Raw genomic sequence first — 14,367 nt, forward strand, 5'->3', positions numbered from 1 at the left:
AAAATGATAGAAAAAGTTATCATCTGGCTGAACTTTATTCAAAGTGACTTGACTTCAGACTTTCACTTCATATTATATGTTGTGTAGCAGGTTATCTTTGGTGTCAATATGAAATCACGATACTCGAGTATTTGTATATAGTATAAGCAGCATTACATAGGATAAAATATACCCATTTCCATAAAATATCTTATTTATTTCTGTTTTTGTAGGACTGTAGTGATGCCTATTGCCAATGAGTTTGCACCAGATGTGGTTCTGGTATCTTCTGGTTTTGATCCAGTGGAAGGACATGCTCCACCACTGGGTGGATACAAACTGACTGCCAAATGTGAGTACTGATCAATTAACAAAATGTACCGGGTTTGAATATCATTTACATAATTTATGACCTTATTCTGGTGCGGTAATTGTTTACTTTATTTTTTTTATGTTTTTTTTTCATATTTTGCTGTAATCTGATGCCAGTGCCCATTATAAAGGGGACTACAGGAAAATGGGATGGGGGTACAGTTGATGGAGTAGAATGTTTGGCTAAATACATATATTAAAATGAAAAGAAAAGAAAAGGCCAAATATAACTATTAACATTACAGTAAACCTGCCTCATATTATGGTATGTTTTAGCACTCCAATAAATCCACCTTTCTTCCTGTCCTTGATTGTCTCCTCGCCTTCTTTTAACTTATGTTGAGCCCCCCCTTTTTCTTTCTTGTTTCTTTGATCAACATCCAAAAAGGAAGTAAGAGCTTCAGTAACACTGCACCCCTCCCTGACTTATACATTTTCCTTCTCCTTGCTGTCATTTCCTGTGTGTCCAGGCTTTGGCTACCTGACCAGGCAGCTGATGGGCCTGGCGGGCGGTCGGTTGGTACTTGCCCTGGAGGGAGGTCATGACCTCACAGCCATTTGTGATGCGTCTGAAGCCTGCGTCTCTGCTCTGCTTGGTAATGAGGTAAGATGGAAGATCCATGTCTTCAGACCCACTTTGCATATTAGTAGAAGTAGAAGTAGTAGTTATCCCAGGAGATGACAAATGATGCACATCCACTGTATGGACATCATGGATATCGTCCCGCACTTCATTTCTGTTACTGATGCCAGCCTTATAAGCAACAGCTCTTCCTTCAAACTAATGTACATGTTATGCACATATTGAGCTTCCTTTCACGAATAAAAACTGCTAAATAAGACATTAATGGGGACCTATCATGCTTTTTCCTCGCTTTACCTCATGTTAAACGATGTCAAAGTTTCAGATAATGAGGTTCACGCATTTGGAAGTGAGCCCTAAAAGAAGATTGGCATGGCTCAAAACACTCGGCTTGAAAAGGCGTGGTATAACCATTCCTTTGTGATGTCACAGAGGGGAGGACCTCCTTATATGGTTCATAGTTAGGAAGCACTTCTCCAGTCACGGTGAAGTGGGTATGCCCAGAGGTGGGCCATGGGTGGAATAAATTAAAACAGACCGTTTTGGCAGGGAGCACAAATCAAAGGAAATACGGCTGGAATAGGTACAGATTATGCAAAATCTAAAGGTTTTCTGAGCATAATAGATGCTCTTTCAGGCAAATACTGCAATGTAAGTTGTAGAAAAAGTTGCGTGTGTGCGTGGGATTTTTCCGGGAACTCCGGTTTCCTCCCACATTCCAAAAACATGCTAGGTTAATTGGTGACTCCAAATTGTCCATAGGTATGAATGTGAGTGGGAATGGTTGTTGTCTATATGAGCCCTGTGATTGGCCATGGTCCAAGTGAGAATTACTGGCTTAGAAAATGGATGCATGGAGGTATTCTAACTTACATGCCAATATTACATTCAGCAGAAAGAACAACATGAACCAATATCAAAAGTTATGCCAATATTGGCCCATATTATTCATAAGCGGTCATATTTACTTGTACACTATACATTTCTCTTAGCCCAGCCACATGAAATAGTATGCTGTATGTTGACCAGCAAGAAAGACAGAGAATGAAGAACGTTAAAGTCGTTTGTTGGAGTCAAACACACATATCGAATTCTTCACTTTGACAGGAAGTCAGCACCACCCACACGTACACGCACTTATCCTCCATACACTCACAGGCAGAAGGTTAATTGTGGGAGTGTGTAGGTTGGACTCTGGATTTGAACATCTGTGATTTGTGATTCATGACTCCCAACGGAATTGCTTGTTGAAGCCGCCTCGTCTTTTTCTTTAAGCTGATGGAGAGGTTGGAGGTTGGTTTCTTGCAGCGGCTCATGTTCTCCCTCTTGATTATGTAACTTATTTTCTTGTTCAACAACTACTGTCCTGTGGTAGAAGACAGATTGAAGACCCAACTGGCACTTCAATAGATTTAGAGATATTGAGATCTAGTATATGTATGCATGTATCTAGAGAGAGATGGATGTGGAAAGTATTGGTGTCCGCTCTCTATGGAAACTAGTCCAACCTCTATGCTTATTTTCAGTCCGGTTCAAACTAAGTTTGGTTTATTTGCTCTCATAGTAAAGTTCAAAAACCCAAGACTGGACCGAACAAACCAAGATGAAAGATGGGAATACTTGAGACAGCCACTGTATTAAAACTACATATAACCCTCCACTTGTCATCAATAACCACCTTTATACCCACAACAAGGTTCCAGTATGTTTAGTTAATGCATAGCTGTATTGATGGTCTTGAACTTCATGCAAATTGTGGACCAGACAACCGGATAATTACCATCTCTCTTGGCCAGCAATTAATCAGGCAATCCCTTTCACACACACATTGACACCTTGGTAAAATGGTGTGTTCTTGTGTCACAGAGATACCATAGCCTGCGTACAATCAGTGCACAATGTGATGTAAGGAAAGTTAGCTGTACTGTCAAAGTGTATGTTTATTGCTTATCATGTCAAATATAGTCAGGGGTGTATGTGTGTAGTATGTATAATGTAAAAAAAAATTTAAGGTTGTAAACAGGTTTTGTATGCTCTAACTACAACTATATTCAATTTATTAATATTGAATCCTACTTGGCAGAAGTTCGGGACTTGGCTATTTTCTAAACTTATGATAACTTACAAATGCCATACAAAATATACCAAAGTATTCATTGGATTGTCTTGTTAAACAACTTTTATGGAATGTACATAAATATGTGCAGTATCGACTGTCATCTATGACCCATCTACAGTATGTTTACACCCACCATTCCTGTCAACTCTTTTGTTTTGCTTGGGAAACTATTTTTTCCACCTTCTTTCCCATCGCTCTCTGGTTTATATAGTTTATCGTAAATTTCCCATATTTTAGTTTTCATTAAAAAAGGGTGAAGGTAATCTGCCATGACAATGGTGCAGCGCATTGGCTTTTTGCTCTCCAAAAAGTTGTACAGAGGACTTCCCGTGCCACTGCTCTGCTGCAAAAACAAATGAAGTGGATCAGGGGGTGTGCATCTAAGGTTTCAGCAGCCTGAGGAGCACCAGACGCGGCAGGGTTTTTGAAGGAGGTCATTGGATGAGTGCCACAGAGAGCTGAAAATGCGAAAATAGGCAGGAGGCATTGAGCGTCAATTGCCTCAGCCCTGCAGGATGCTCACCCGTGCACCCAGGGCCCCGCCATTGGTCCACATCTGAAAACAGTTACACTCACACCTCTTTCAGTGGGGTCGGCCCAGACCTGGGGATCACATAGTACAGGGAAATGCAAGAATCATTTGAAGTCGAGAGGGAGGAAACTATGTATTGTTTGAAGGACCTGTGTACCTTTCACATCTTAAAAGTCGAAAGGGGGGTGGGGGGGGGTGGTGTTTGATTTTAGTCTATAGACTGTACTAAGGTTTTTGGAAAGGCTCACTGCATTCTTTGTATTAGGTGCTTTTTTTTCTCCATTGATGGCGTATATGCAACAGAAGACATTCTACGGAATACCTTTAAGAAACATTGATTAAGAAAAGTGAAACCATGACCAATGCAAATTAACCCAATGTCAACTCGCCAAAACCCATAGCTTTCTTGACTCCCACCAGTTGACTCCAAGCCAACGAGTGATGTCAGCTGTGATAAAAGGCAGATCGTTCAGCTGTCTGGAGCTTTGATAGTGGATGGCAACCAAAGAGAGCCTCAAAATGTCCCTGATCATATCAAAACAACAGGAAGCAAGCCGTCGTTATCATAATATCAGCGAAGGTCTCCGTAATGGACGTGGAATGTAGCTGGAAAACGTCAATGGTGTATTGAGCTAGCGGTCTGGTTGTTTTTTTGTTTTTTTTTAACTCTGGCAAGTGCAATATTTTTTTTACTTTGCTGGAACAGTACATCAACATCGGGGCCAGGTGGGTCAATGACTAACCAGATCCAATAGATGGCGCTTCAAATGTAGCACTTAAGAGCCTTACATGTTGTGATTTTTAATCAAATAAATTAAGATGTGTTATCTGAAGTCTGATCCATTACAACTATCTCTACTCAAGGTTTGGTGTTTGGCAATTGTCTGAATAATTCATCTATTTATCAATTTTCTATGCGGTTAGCATCTTTATTGTTAGCCATGTTATAATCAGAATTTACGGGTGTTTTACTTGCCCCTCCACCTCCCAACCAGTGCAGTGCGTAATTGTGAAGCTTCTCTAGCTAAATAGCTTACAAATGATGCATTGGCAGCGGCAAGATTCAACTGTGAACTTCAGACTAATTAATGATTGCTAGCCAACATATGTTGGCCCCATTTAAATACGTGGTTCTTAGCAATTATTTGATAAACAACAGGCTAATATGCTAATTGCTCCCAGCTGTCCAGGCGGTTTTCAGCATGTTTTCACTCCAGTTACAGTAAGACGCTTAAATTCACCTGACAATTCTACTTCAGCCCCCCCCCCCCCCCCCCCCCCCCCACCTCCACCCCCCACCTCCACCCCCCACCCCAAACTCGGCTGCAAGGCTCTGTCCCAAGTGGAAAAGATCCTCAGGTCTACACAACACACACCATTACCTTGCTCAGTTAGCATGACATAATCAACAGGTTTTGGTGACTGGTAACATATGTACATCACCACAACAGTAAACAATGGATGCCTTGTGCACCTTTGTTTTGCTGAACAAGTGAAATCCCTCCTCTTTTCCACTGTTTTCGTTTCAGCCTCCCCGTGGAATGTTTATACCGGCGCACATTCCTCCTAAGTCCACTCCTCTTAGCTTGTGGCTTTCCGTAACGTCTCAGCTTTGTTTGCTAGTCACATCAGTCACTCCAAAAATAGTGTCATATGGTGGCGCTAAACCATTGTTCCCCACTCCGACTTCAGTTCATATCAACTATGAATTGATGTCACCGTGGACGATGTATGCGCGTATGCGTTTGCCATTCCTGCCAGGTGAGGGCCCCTGGAGGACCCTGACATAAGCCATTAAAGTTTATAAGCGTGAGGCCCAGCTGCCAATCAAGCAGACAGGCAACCCCTCTCTGAAGTGAATGCCACAAAACCCCAGAGAACCCCTGACCTTACGTTTGACGGAGAGCTCAGACAAGCGGGGTTAGTCTGGCTTTCACCGGCTGGGGTGCTTGTGTGTCGTTTTTGCCTTTTGCCTGAAGGCTCAGAAAAGAGAACATTAGGGAAACTCTCGGGTGGTTGGAGGAATTTGACTTGAGTGGCACATTCGGCAAAAAAGTTTTTTAAAATGAGGTTGCACAACATGTGATGGCTATATGGGCGCTTCATTGATGGATGACATCAACATATCATAAACAGGCTTTGGTTTGGATGATGCACAGTTACAACTTCACTCTTACTTTCTAGAAACTAGCACTGAAAGTTCCAACGAATATGCATGACTCTGGCATCTCACAATAATGATTACACAATAGCATATATACACTGTTTATAACTTTACAAAATGCTTACATTGGATACTGTTTTGCCATTTAACTCATTCGCTACCAAAGACATATTTATATGTATTTTTCAACCCAATACATCTTTTAGTTTAGTTTTTTTTGCGCAAGAGGCAAAAATAAGTGATGATGCAATTCCACAATAGAAGCGGAAATGTTGGTGCAGTTTTAAGATGAAAAAAACGGCCACAAGGTGGCAGAAGGGTATTTTCTAAGAGCTCGCCATGCAACCAGGAAGTGAAAAGGCATCTCGCCGTGTAGCGTGAAGGAGGTTACGCATTGAAGGGAAATTCTAACACATGTACATGTGTGCACAACTGTGCATAAACGTACACTCACACTTTTCAGCTGCAAATGTGAAAATAATTTTTATATGAAACATACATTTTTTGTGTGCTGTTTATTTTGTGGCATCGTTGTTTATTATTAATTTGGCTAAATATATATGGCTAAATTTGTGTCAAAGTGAATGTTATGTGTGAAATATTAATAGCCTATATAATATAATATAATAATATTAAAGCCTTTTTTTCTCCCTTTTTTGTTGAGAACTGATATTTTGCTGAAACTTACCTATGTTGTACTACTGATTACTAAAGCACGGACAAAAAGGTAGAAACAAGCTTTTTTCTGATGAAAGATGAGAGTCTAATCCTTCTTTTGGTATATACCATCTCTATATAGCTCAAGAACGGGGACGGCTTTTGAAAAATGGCTAGGACTGAATGAGTTTAGATTGCCTGTTCTACCAAGTTGTGAATATAATGTTGCTGTATTGCAGTACAATTTTTACAAATTAAGTAATCTGCCTTCGTTCAGTTATTGTTGCCTTTATTATTGCCTGTCAAACTGTCTATATAATAAAAACAGGCATCCCTAGGCTAGGGGAGCCCCATGGATGGTCCCTTAAAAAACTCAATCCTCCTGTATTTACAAACAAAATGACACATCCCATATTCATACACACCCTGGATTACAGTGAGAATCAATATGTCGGTGGAATAAATGAATGACAGCAAACCTACTTAGATTTTTAATGCTGAGTAAGATTTTCAGGCAAATATTTAATAATTGGATATGAATTATACACATTATGTGTGTCCAATGTCCAGTACCCAGTCTATTCCTGTATGCATGATGTAGCTTGGCGTGACACAGCAGGATTAAAGTATCCTTCTCCCTGCACTGCCTCTTCCTTCTTCCCCAAAGGACCCCTCCCACATGTTATTTGTTCAAATTAAAAGAAATATTCTGACCTGGCTGAAGAAAGCAGTTGACATTTCCCTCTTCTTTTTGGCTCTTGCATACCAACTTCCAAGTATCCGCACAAGAGTCTTCTTTGTTTGCTCCTGTTGGTTTATTTTTATGTCCACAGGGGTCATGATTGATTAGAATCGGGATGCATGACTGGAAATGAGTGACAAAAGTGTTGTGTCTGCCAAAGGGGAAATTAAATGATTCCGAGTTGGGAAGGTGCTTTGAGAGAAAAGGCTGTGTGACCTACAGTTTGGATAGTGTTGTTAGCTTAACTGTGCTGTCCTTGTGTGTGTGTGTGTGTGTGTGTGTGTGTGTGTGTGTGTGTGTGTGAGCGGTCCAGAGTTTTCATGTATGCTTTGTGTGTGCGCGCAGTTTCCATGTGTGTGTGTCCTTGGGGTGGGTCACAGTACAAAGACTGTATTGTAGTTTTTGTCATAAAGTAGTAGGTCTCTTGAGGTGTGAAACTGCAGCCCATTTTTTGATTGTGTCAGCAACTTCAGTTTGTTCTCCACCTCTTGGCCTGCGGTTCACATTCAAACGTGACCTGGAGACAACAGTTGAAGGTTCAGTTGAGGTTACTAGTTGGTACTTTGGTCAATGTCTAAAAATTGCCACGCAACATCTCACTTACAGTGAGGGAAAAAATTAATTAATCCCATGCTGATTGAGGTTTAATTTGTATGTGTTTGCGTGAAATTAGTATTTCATCTCATGCAAATTAGCAACAATTCAGGCCCCCACCAACTGGTTGTGTGTGAAGCATACTAAGTAGTTTAATTATTCCCTTCACTCAGCCATTCATATTTCTTCAATGGAGGAAAGTTGGGACCACAGACACCAAGGAAACAAAAAGAGGAGCGGACCAGCATCCCTCCTGAGATAAGCACAGTCTTTGAACTACAAGAAACATCTGACGTCAGACCTTACCAATGAGTTTTTCACCAAGTACTAAGTCACGTTTTGCCTGCAGATCAGATAACAAATACAAATTAATTCATAATCTTTATTTAATGTTTGGGCAGAACGGCACTCGAGTGGTTAGCGCACAGACCTCACAGCAAGGAGACCAGGGTTCAATCCCACCCTCGGTCATCTCTGTATGGAGTTTGCATGTTCTCCCCGTGCATGCGTGGGTTTTCTCCAGGTACTCCGGTTTCCTCCCACATTCCAAAAACATGCTAGGTTAATTGCCGACTCCAAATTGTCCATAGGTCTGAATATGAGTGTGAATGGTTGTTTGTCTATATGTTCCCTGTGATTGGCTGGCGACCAGTCCAGGGTGGACCCCGCCTCTCGCCCGAAGACAGCCGGGATAGGCTCCAGCATCCCCCGCGACTCTCGTGAGGATAAGCGGTAGAAAATGAATGAATGAATTTAATGTTTGTTTTGTCATTTTTTGTTGATTTTTTGTGAAGGTACACCAACCAGACTGTAATGGACTGTTCATATCTTTGCAAAGAGGAAAACATTATTTGATCATCATTATAACATCATTATTATTTGATCAGCAGGGGATCAAATAATTATTTCCCCCGCAGTACATAGCCAATGCTCCCAGTCATTAACGTTTAAGCAGACCCCGCAACCGTCTCTAATAACTTCAGTAAACCAAGAACTGATTTGAACAAAGCTCTTACACAGAAATATTTTGTTATATTTGTTCTGTTTCAGTTGGAGCCCATCTCAGATGATGTGTTGCATCAAAGACCACACACCAATGCTGTCCACTCAATGGAGAAAGTTCTTGAAGCTCACAGTGAGTCATTGTTTTCCTTTTCCTTCATCATTGCCAATGTACTTGATTGATAACATGTTAAAGTAGCTAGTCTACACGTACAAAAAGGCTTACAGACGAACACAAAAAAAGTTAATTTGTTTTTGTCTTGGTGGCAGGTAAATACTGGCGCTCATTACAACGTTCGGCCTCCATGCTTGGATGCTCTTTGAGCGAATCCCTAAGGCGTGATGCTGAGGAGGCTGAGACTGTCTCTGCTATGGCTTCACTATCTGTTGCCAACAAGCACATTGGAGAGAAGTAGGTGGTACTAACTGGTAGCATGAAGTATAATTGTATTCTTTATTCATTTTAAAGTTGGTAGTTACAGAATTCATAGCATCAAAATAACAGTACCTCACAAAAGTGAGTCACCCAAAAGTGAAAATGTGCAAATCGGGCCCAATTAGCCATGTTCCCTCCCTGGTATCATGTGACTAGGTGCAAATGGGGGTCAGGTGTGTTCAATTTGGTGTTATGGCTCTCACACTTTCTGGTCATTGGAAGTTCAACATGTCACCTCATGGCAAAGAGTTCTCTGAAGATCTGACCAAAATAATTGTTGCTCTACATAAAGATGTTCTAGGCTATGAGAAGATTGCCAACAACCTGGAACTGAGCTGCAGCATGTTGGCCAAGACCATACAGAATAGCTTTCACTCAGAATAGGCCTCGCCATAGTCAACCGAAGAGTGCATGTGCTCTTCGTCATATCCAGAAGCTGTGTTTGGAAAATAGATGTATGAGTGCTGCCAGTATCGCTGCGGAAACTGAAGGGATGGGGAGGTTAGTCTGTCAGTGAGACCACGATCAACTATTTGATTCAAAGTGTGTCTTGTCCACATTCAAGCATGATGGTGGGAGTGTCATGATCTGGGCAGGGTTCCTATGCAAGTATGGAAAATGGAAAAAAACTGAAGTACGGAAAAATATTTTGTGTTGTTACCACTATTCTGTTTTGTAAAAGATTAAATTATGAATAACTGGAGAGAAAAAAGAAATGGATTAATCTGTTTTTCCAGGGAAGTTGCTCTAAGATGCTTATTTGAGAGCCCACAGTAGGCCACGCATCCCGGAAAACATTTGAATGGCCTCCTCCAACCCTTCTTATGAGAAGGGTTATATACATTACCTAACTATAATCTCCTGGAAATTATGAATGAAACAAACCAATAATTTCATAATTTATTCACATGATAGTACATCTGCAACTAATGATTATTTTCTTAGTCGATTAATCTGACGCTTGTTGTTTTGATTAATGCATTAATCGGTTAAGCTCTAAATGGATCAAATCAATATGAACTGTCACACAGTTATTGGTTTCGCCCACAACATATCAGAAAAGAGGCAAAAGTGTTGATCAATTTCATTTTCATTAAAAAAACAACTAATCAAATACCAAAATAGTTAGTCAATTAATTGGAAAATCAATTAATCTTTCACAATGATACACATCTATTTACTGAGTCTGAAATTTAGACACGTGAATGAATCCGGAGGTCCCCTGTCTGAGGCTGCATGAGTGCTGCTGGCACTGGGGAGCTACTGTTCATTGAGAGAAACATGAATGCCAACATGTACTGTGACATACTGAAGAAGAGCACATGATGCCTCCCTTTCGTAAACTGAGCCACCCACTGGGCAGTATTCCAACATGACAAGGACCCCAGACACACCTCCAAGACGACCACTGCCTTGTGGAAGATGCCGAAGTCAAAGGTGATGGACCTAAACCTTATTAAACATTTGTGGTGCATCCTCAAACAGTAGATGGGAGTAGTGCAAGGAGACATCATCCATCAGATGTCGTGATAGAGGAGTGGAAGAGGATTCCTGGCAGTCTGCCTTGTTTTGATGAACTCCAAGAGAGTTGAGAAAATAATGCACTCCTCAATACGCGTTTTCATCCAGGGTGTACTCACTTTTGTGAGGTACTGTACATGTGTATGTTATATACTCTGAAAGAGAGTTATATTCATGTATGTTTCCCTCTCTAGGGCTGAAGAGGAACCGATGGAAGAGGAAGGTCTCTTGTAAAGAGGCCTTGTTGGCTTTCGAGCACTGAGACTTTGTATGAGAGTGTACTCACACAGCACAATCTTCATCGCATTACCACTACTGCAACCGTGCTCTTGTCATGCCAAGATGCTGTCTGGCGATGGTGGGCAAGTGGACACGCTGTGTTGGTGCATTCTCTCATTAACTGTGCGCAGCATGGTTAGCAAAAACAGCGATATTATCTACTCAGTACTACCTTCATATTCCATCATTTCGACATTTAGTGCCAGTACTTTTCAAAAACTAAATCCATATTCTTTGGTACTTTTTAGAATGCCAGTCAAAAACATGTACAGTTTGTGTTTTGCTGTATTTTTTTTAATATTCCACACATCCATCCAAATACATCCATCACATTTTGATTCTGCATCAAGGATGGAATTTTCAAACTATTGGAAAGAATGGAACATTTTCCATTCCCATGTCTGTAAGTTTTCTCATTCCGGAATTACTGACCGTTAAAGAAATGCATTTGTGCCTTTAGTTTTGCTATTATTCAACTAGTATGAATAGTTTGAGTACAGTATGCCTTAAAACAGGTTCAATTAAATCCAATCCGACCGCATTATTATCTAAAATGTCCGCAAGATGTGTGCATGTTAGTGGCACAGACTTAGCATGTTTACCTTTAATGCCCTGCAGCACATTTCTCCTTTCAGTTTCATTTGTATCTAATCTTGGAAGGTGAAATCCAGCCATCCATTTCAGTCTTAAAATCCCCAAACTACATTTAAGTTGGGCAAATGTCAAGTAGCATGTACTGTAAGACCTGTGAAAAGTACAATCTTGTCTTTGCATTGTGTAGAATGTCACTTATCAATTCACCTAATGTCAACATCTTGTTAAAAAGAGACCCCCGTGAATATTTCAACATGTGAGGATGGAAATGTGAGTTTTTGACAACATTGTTTCCATAATAACAAGGACCAAACCACCAGAGAGTTTCCAGAGGGGTGCAGCAAGGCCGCACAAGCACAGCTGCTTGGACATCTGCTCCCCAAATGTCAGGTGTTAGAGCACGTGGCAGGTGTGTGTACGTCTATGCAGTTCACAGCACATTTCCCATGTTTTGGGGAGGTTTTTTTGTCCTTGCCCCAGAATTAAAAAAAAAATTTAGATCAACAAACAAATACAGAATTTCATTTATTTTGATTTTATGATGTAACAGTCTGTAGCTATTTTGTAGATTCCATTTTTTGGGCAGCTACTTTCTTTCCTATGTGTGACCTACATTGTCATCACAGGCTTAATGAATATTGTCAGTAAACACATCGTGACATTCGTTGTTGTTTACTGGACTTTTGGACATGACTGCCCTCAATATTCGTGCCACATGCTTATGACAAATGACATTCTTTCCATTTTTCTCAGTCTTTGCAGGGATGTTGAGTGATGTTGAGTTTGTATTTTTTATCATTTTGTATATTTTGTTTATATTGCCTTCTTGGTGTGTGTTACATTGCGACAGATGAGGGTTCTGACATTTGGAAAAATAACGTGCTGTTGTGGACTGAGGGTTTTTGTGGGAAATGTTTCTACTTTGTATACAATTGTGTATTTACTGTCTGTTCATAGTAGAGTTATATATGAAAAGAAATGATTATATTCTATAACAAGTATGAATGCGTTCTTACGTGTCGTAGGCCCTTTGTCACTGAAGGCACCATTTGCAGTCCTTGGTTTCAGTTTGTTGTTTGATTGTGCTTTTTATGAATTAATCTTTTGGTCTATGATGACAAGTTGTAGACATTTTCATTCCTGTGGCACCAGATATTTGTTGCCTTTACCCACCAATCCTGCTTCACATATTCACGCTCATACAGTGGATCCTCGCAAATATGCGGGGAAAAAATATATTTTATTTTTGTAGTTTTTATCTGAACTGACGGAACGACGTGACATCGTCTGACTTGAGCAGGGTTAGCTCGTTGAAGCCTGACAACCAAATGCTGGACTGTAACTCACGGTCCATCTGTTTTATCGATCCTCAAACATCATCACTCATTAGTGGTGCATACCAATACTTTTATCGTTTCCAATGTGAACCCGGATTGAGCATTTAGCTTGTTGGCTTCTGAGTGCACAGTGGCAGAGGGTTATGTTGCTGAATCATATAATCACAACAGACAGCTTTATTGCAAATAAAGCAGCAGAGAGCATGAAGGGCATGCAAATTTTTCAGTTATCTACTCCCCGTTTTTGCCATACGCTTGTTCGTGCCACTTCGTAACCCCCGCAAAAAGCCGGGATCTACTGTATTTGTACTTTTCCAAATGTTCTTGTCTGTAGACTTTTGATTGTAGAAAACAATGCATTTTATATGCCACCTGTTACATTTTAGTAATTCCAGAAACCTGAGACAATATTAAATTTGAATTTTACAATTCATGAACTTGACCCATCTGATTTATTTATGAAATGAAACAAAGGACAGAAAACACAAAACGACACCCCCAACTCCACCCCAATCCAACTCCACAACACCCAAGGACAAATAAAATCCACAGAAAACAATAAAAAAGAGAAGAAACACCAATACACCATACAAAAATACAAACAAAAGAAATTATAACAACGACAATGATAACGGAGATAGTAATAACAACAATCGCAACAACAGTACAGTGGTTTAAAAAAGTTTAGGATTTCCCTTTATAAATGACTGTTTGTTGGAATCAAAAATTTCCATTAAATACATCATATAGAAGACGGACACAGTGATAGATGAGAAGTGAAGTGAAAATTATAGGATTTACAGAAAGTGAGCAATAATTATTTAAACAAAAGTAGGCAGGTGCATAAATGTAGTCACCCACACTAATTATTGGAACAAAATTTGTTTGGTAAGCTCATTGACCCTTGACCTGCATACACCTTGACCTGCATTGGTGAAGCCAATCATGAGAAAGGGTATTCAAGGTGTTCAATTGCAAGTTGCATCTTAGCTGAAGAGTAGCAACATGGTAGCCTCAAAACATCATATGAGCTGAGTGTAAATATTGTTATACATCATGGTCTAGGGGAAATATATAAAAGCTAGGTCTGCGATTTCAGCTGTCAGGTTCCACTCTGAAGAGCCTAGTGAGGAAATGGAAGACCACAGGCACAGTTCTAGTTAAGGTCTGGAGATGCTGGTCATCTCATCCAATGCATTCAATTATTTTGGGGGTTATTTGCTTCGACTTCTGACTGCCACACAGATATGGGTGAGTGCTTTCCGTCTATTTGGCTGCTTCAGCTACCATTTGGCTGATGATCACTGCTCAAAAATTCACCAGATTGCATCATGTGTTTGATCTTGAAATGCCATATTAATGTTTTTTTATTCAAAATATTGTAACGCTGCCTTCTTCCAGCCTTAACTTGATAAGCTGGAATACTCACGGGCGTGGGTTAAGGAAAGCACGGGGA

General features: G+C 40.3%; 1 protein-coding gene across 5 annotated transcripts in view; it reads left to right on the forward strand.

Annotated features, from left to right (window-relative positions):
• Positions 1 to 13,455, forward strand: part of hdac4 (histone deacetylase 4) — a 57,702-nt gene extending 44,247 nt beyond the window's left edge. For 3 of the 5 annotated variants that reach the window (XM_058081539.1, XM_058081534.1, XM_058081538.1), the window contains exons 22-26: positions 213 to 331; positions 822 to 955; positions 8,793 to 8,877; positions 9,015 to 9,156; positions 10,896 to 13,453. In XM_058081539.1, coding sequence (XP_057937522.1) covers positions 213 to 331; positions 822 to 955; positions 8,793 to 8,877; positions 9,015 to 9,156; positions 10,896 to 10,935 — 520 coding nt within the window. In that variant the 3' untranslated portion in view covers positions 10,936 to 13,453. Of the gene's footprint in view, positions 1 to 212; positions 332 to 821; positions 956 to 8,792; positions 8,878 to 9,014; positions 9,157 to 10,895 lie in introns of all 5 variants that reach the window. The other 2 variants (XM_058081535.1, XM_058081536.1) reach the window with 2 other exon arrangements.
• Positions 13,456 to 14,367: the final 912 nt, after the last annotated feature.

Source organism: Doryrhamphus excisus, chromosome 9 (assembly GCF_030265055.1).
Source record: "Doryrhamphus excisus isolate RoL2022-K1 chromosome 9, RoL_Dexc_1.0, whole genome shotgun sequence".
NCBI lineage: Eukaryota > Metazoa > Chordata > Actinopteri > Syngnathiformes > Syngnathidae > Doryrhamphus > Doryrhamphus excisus.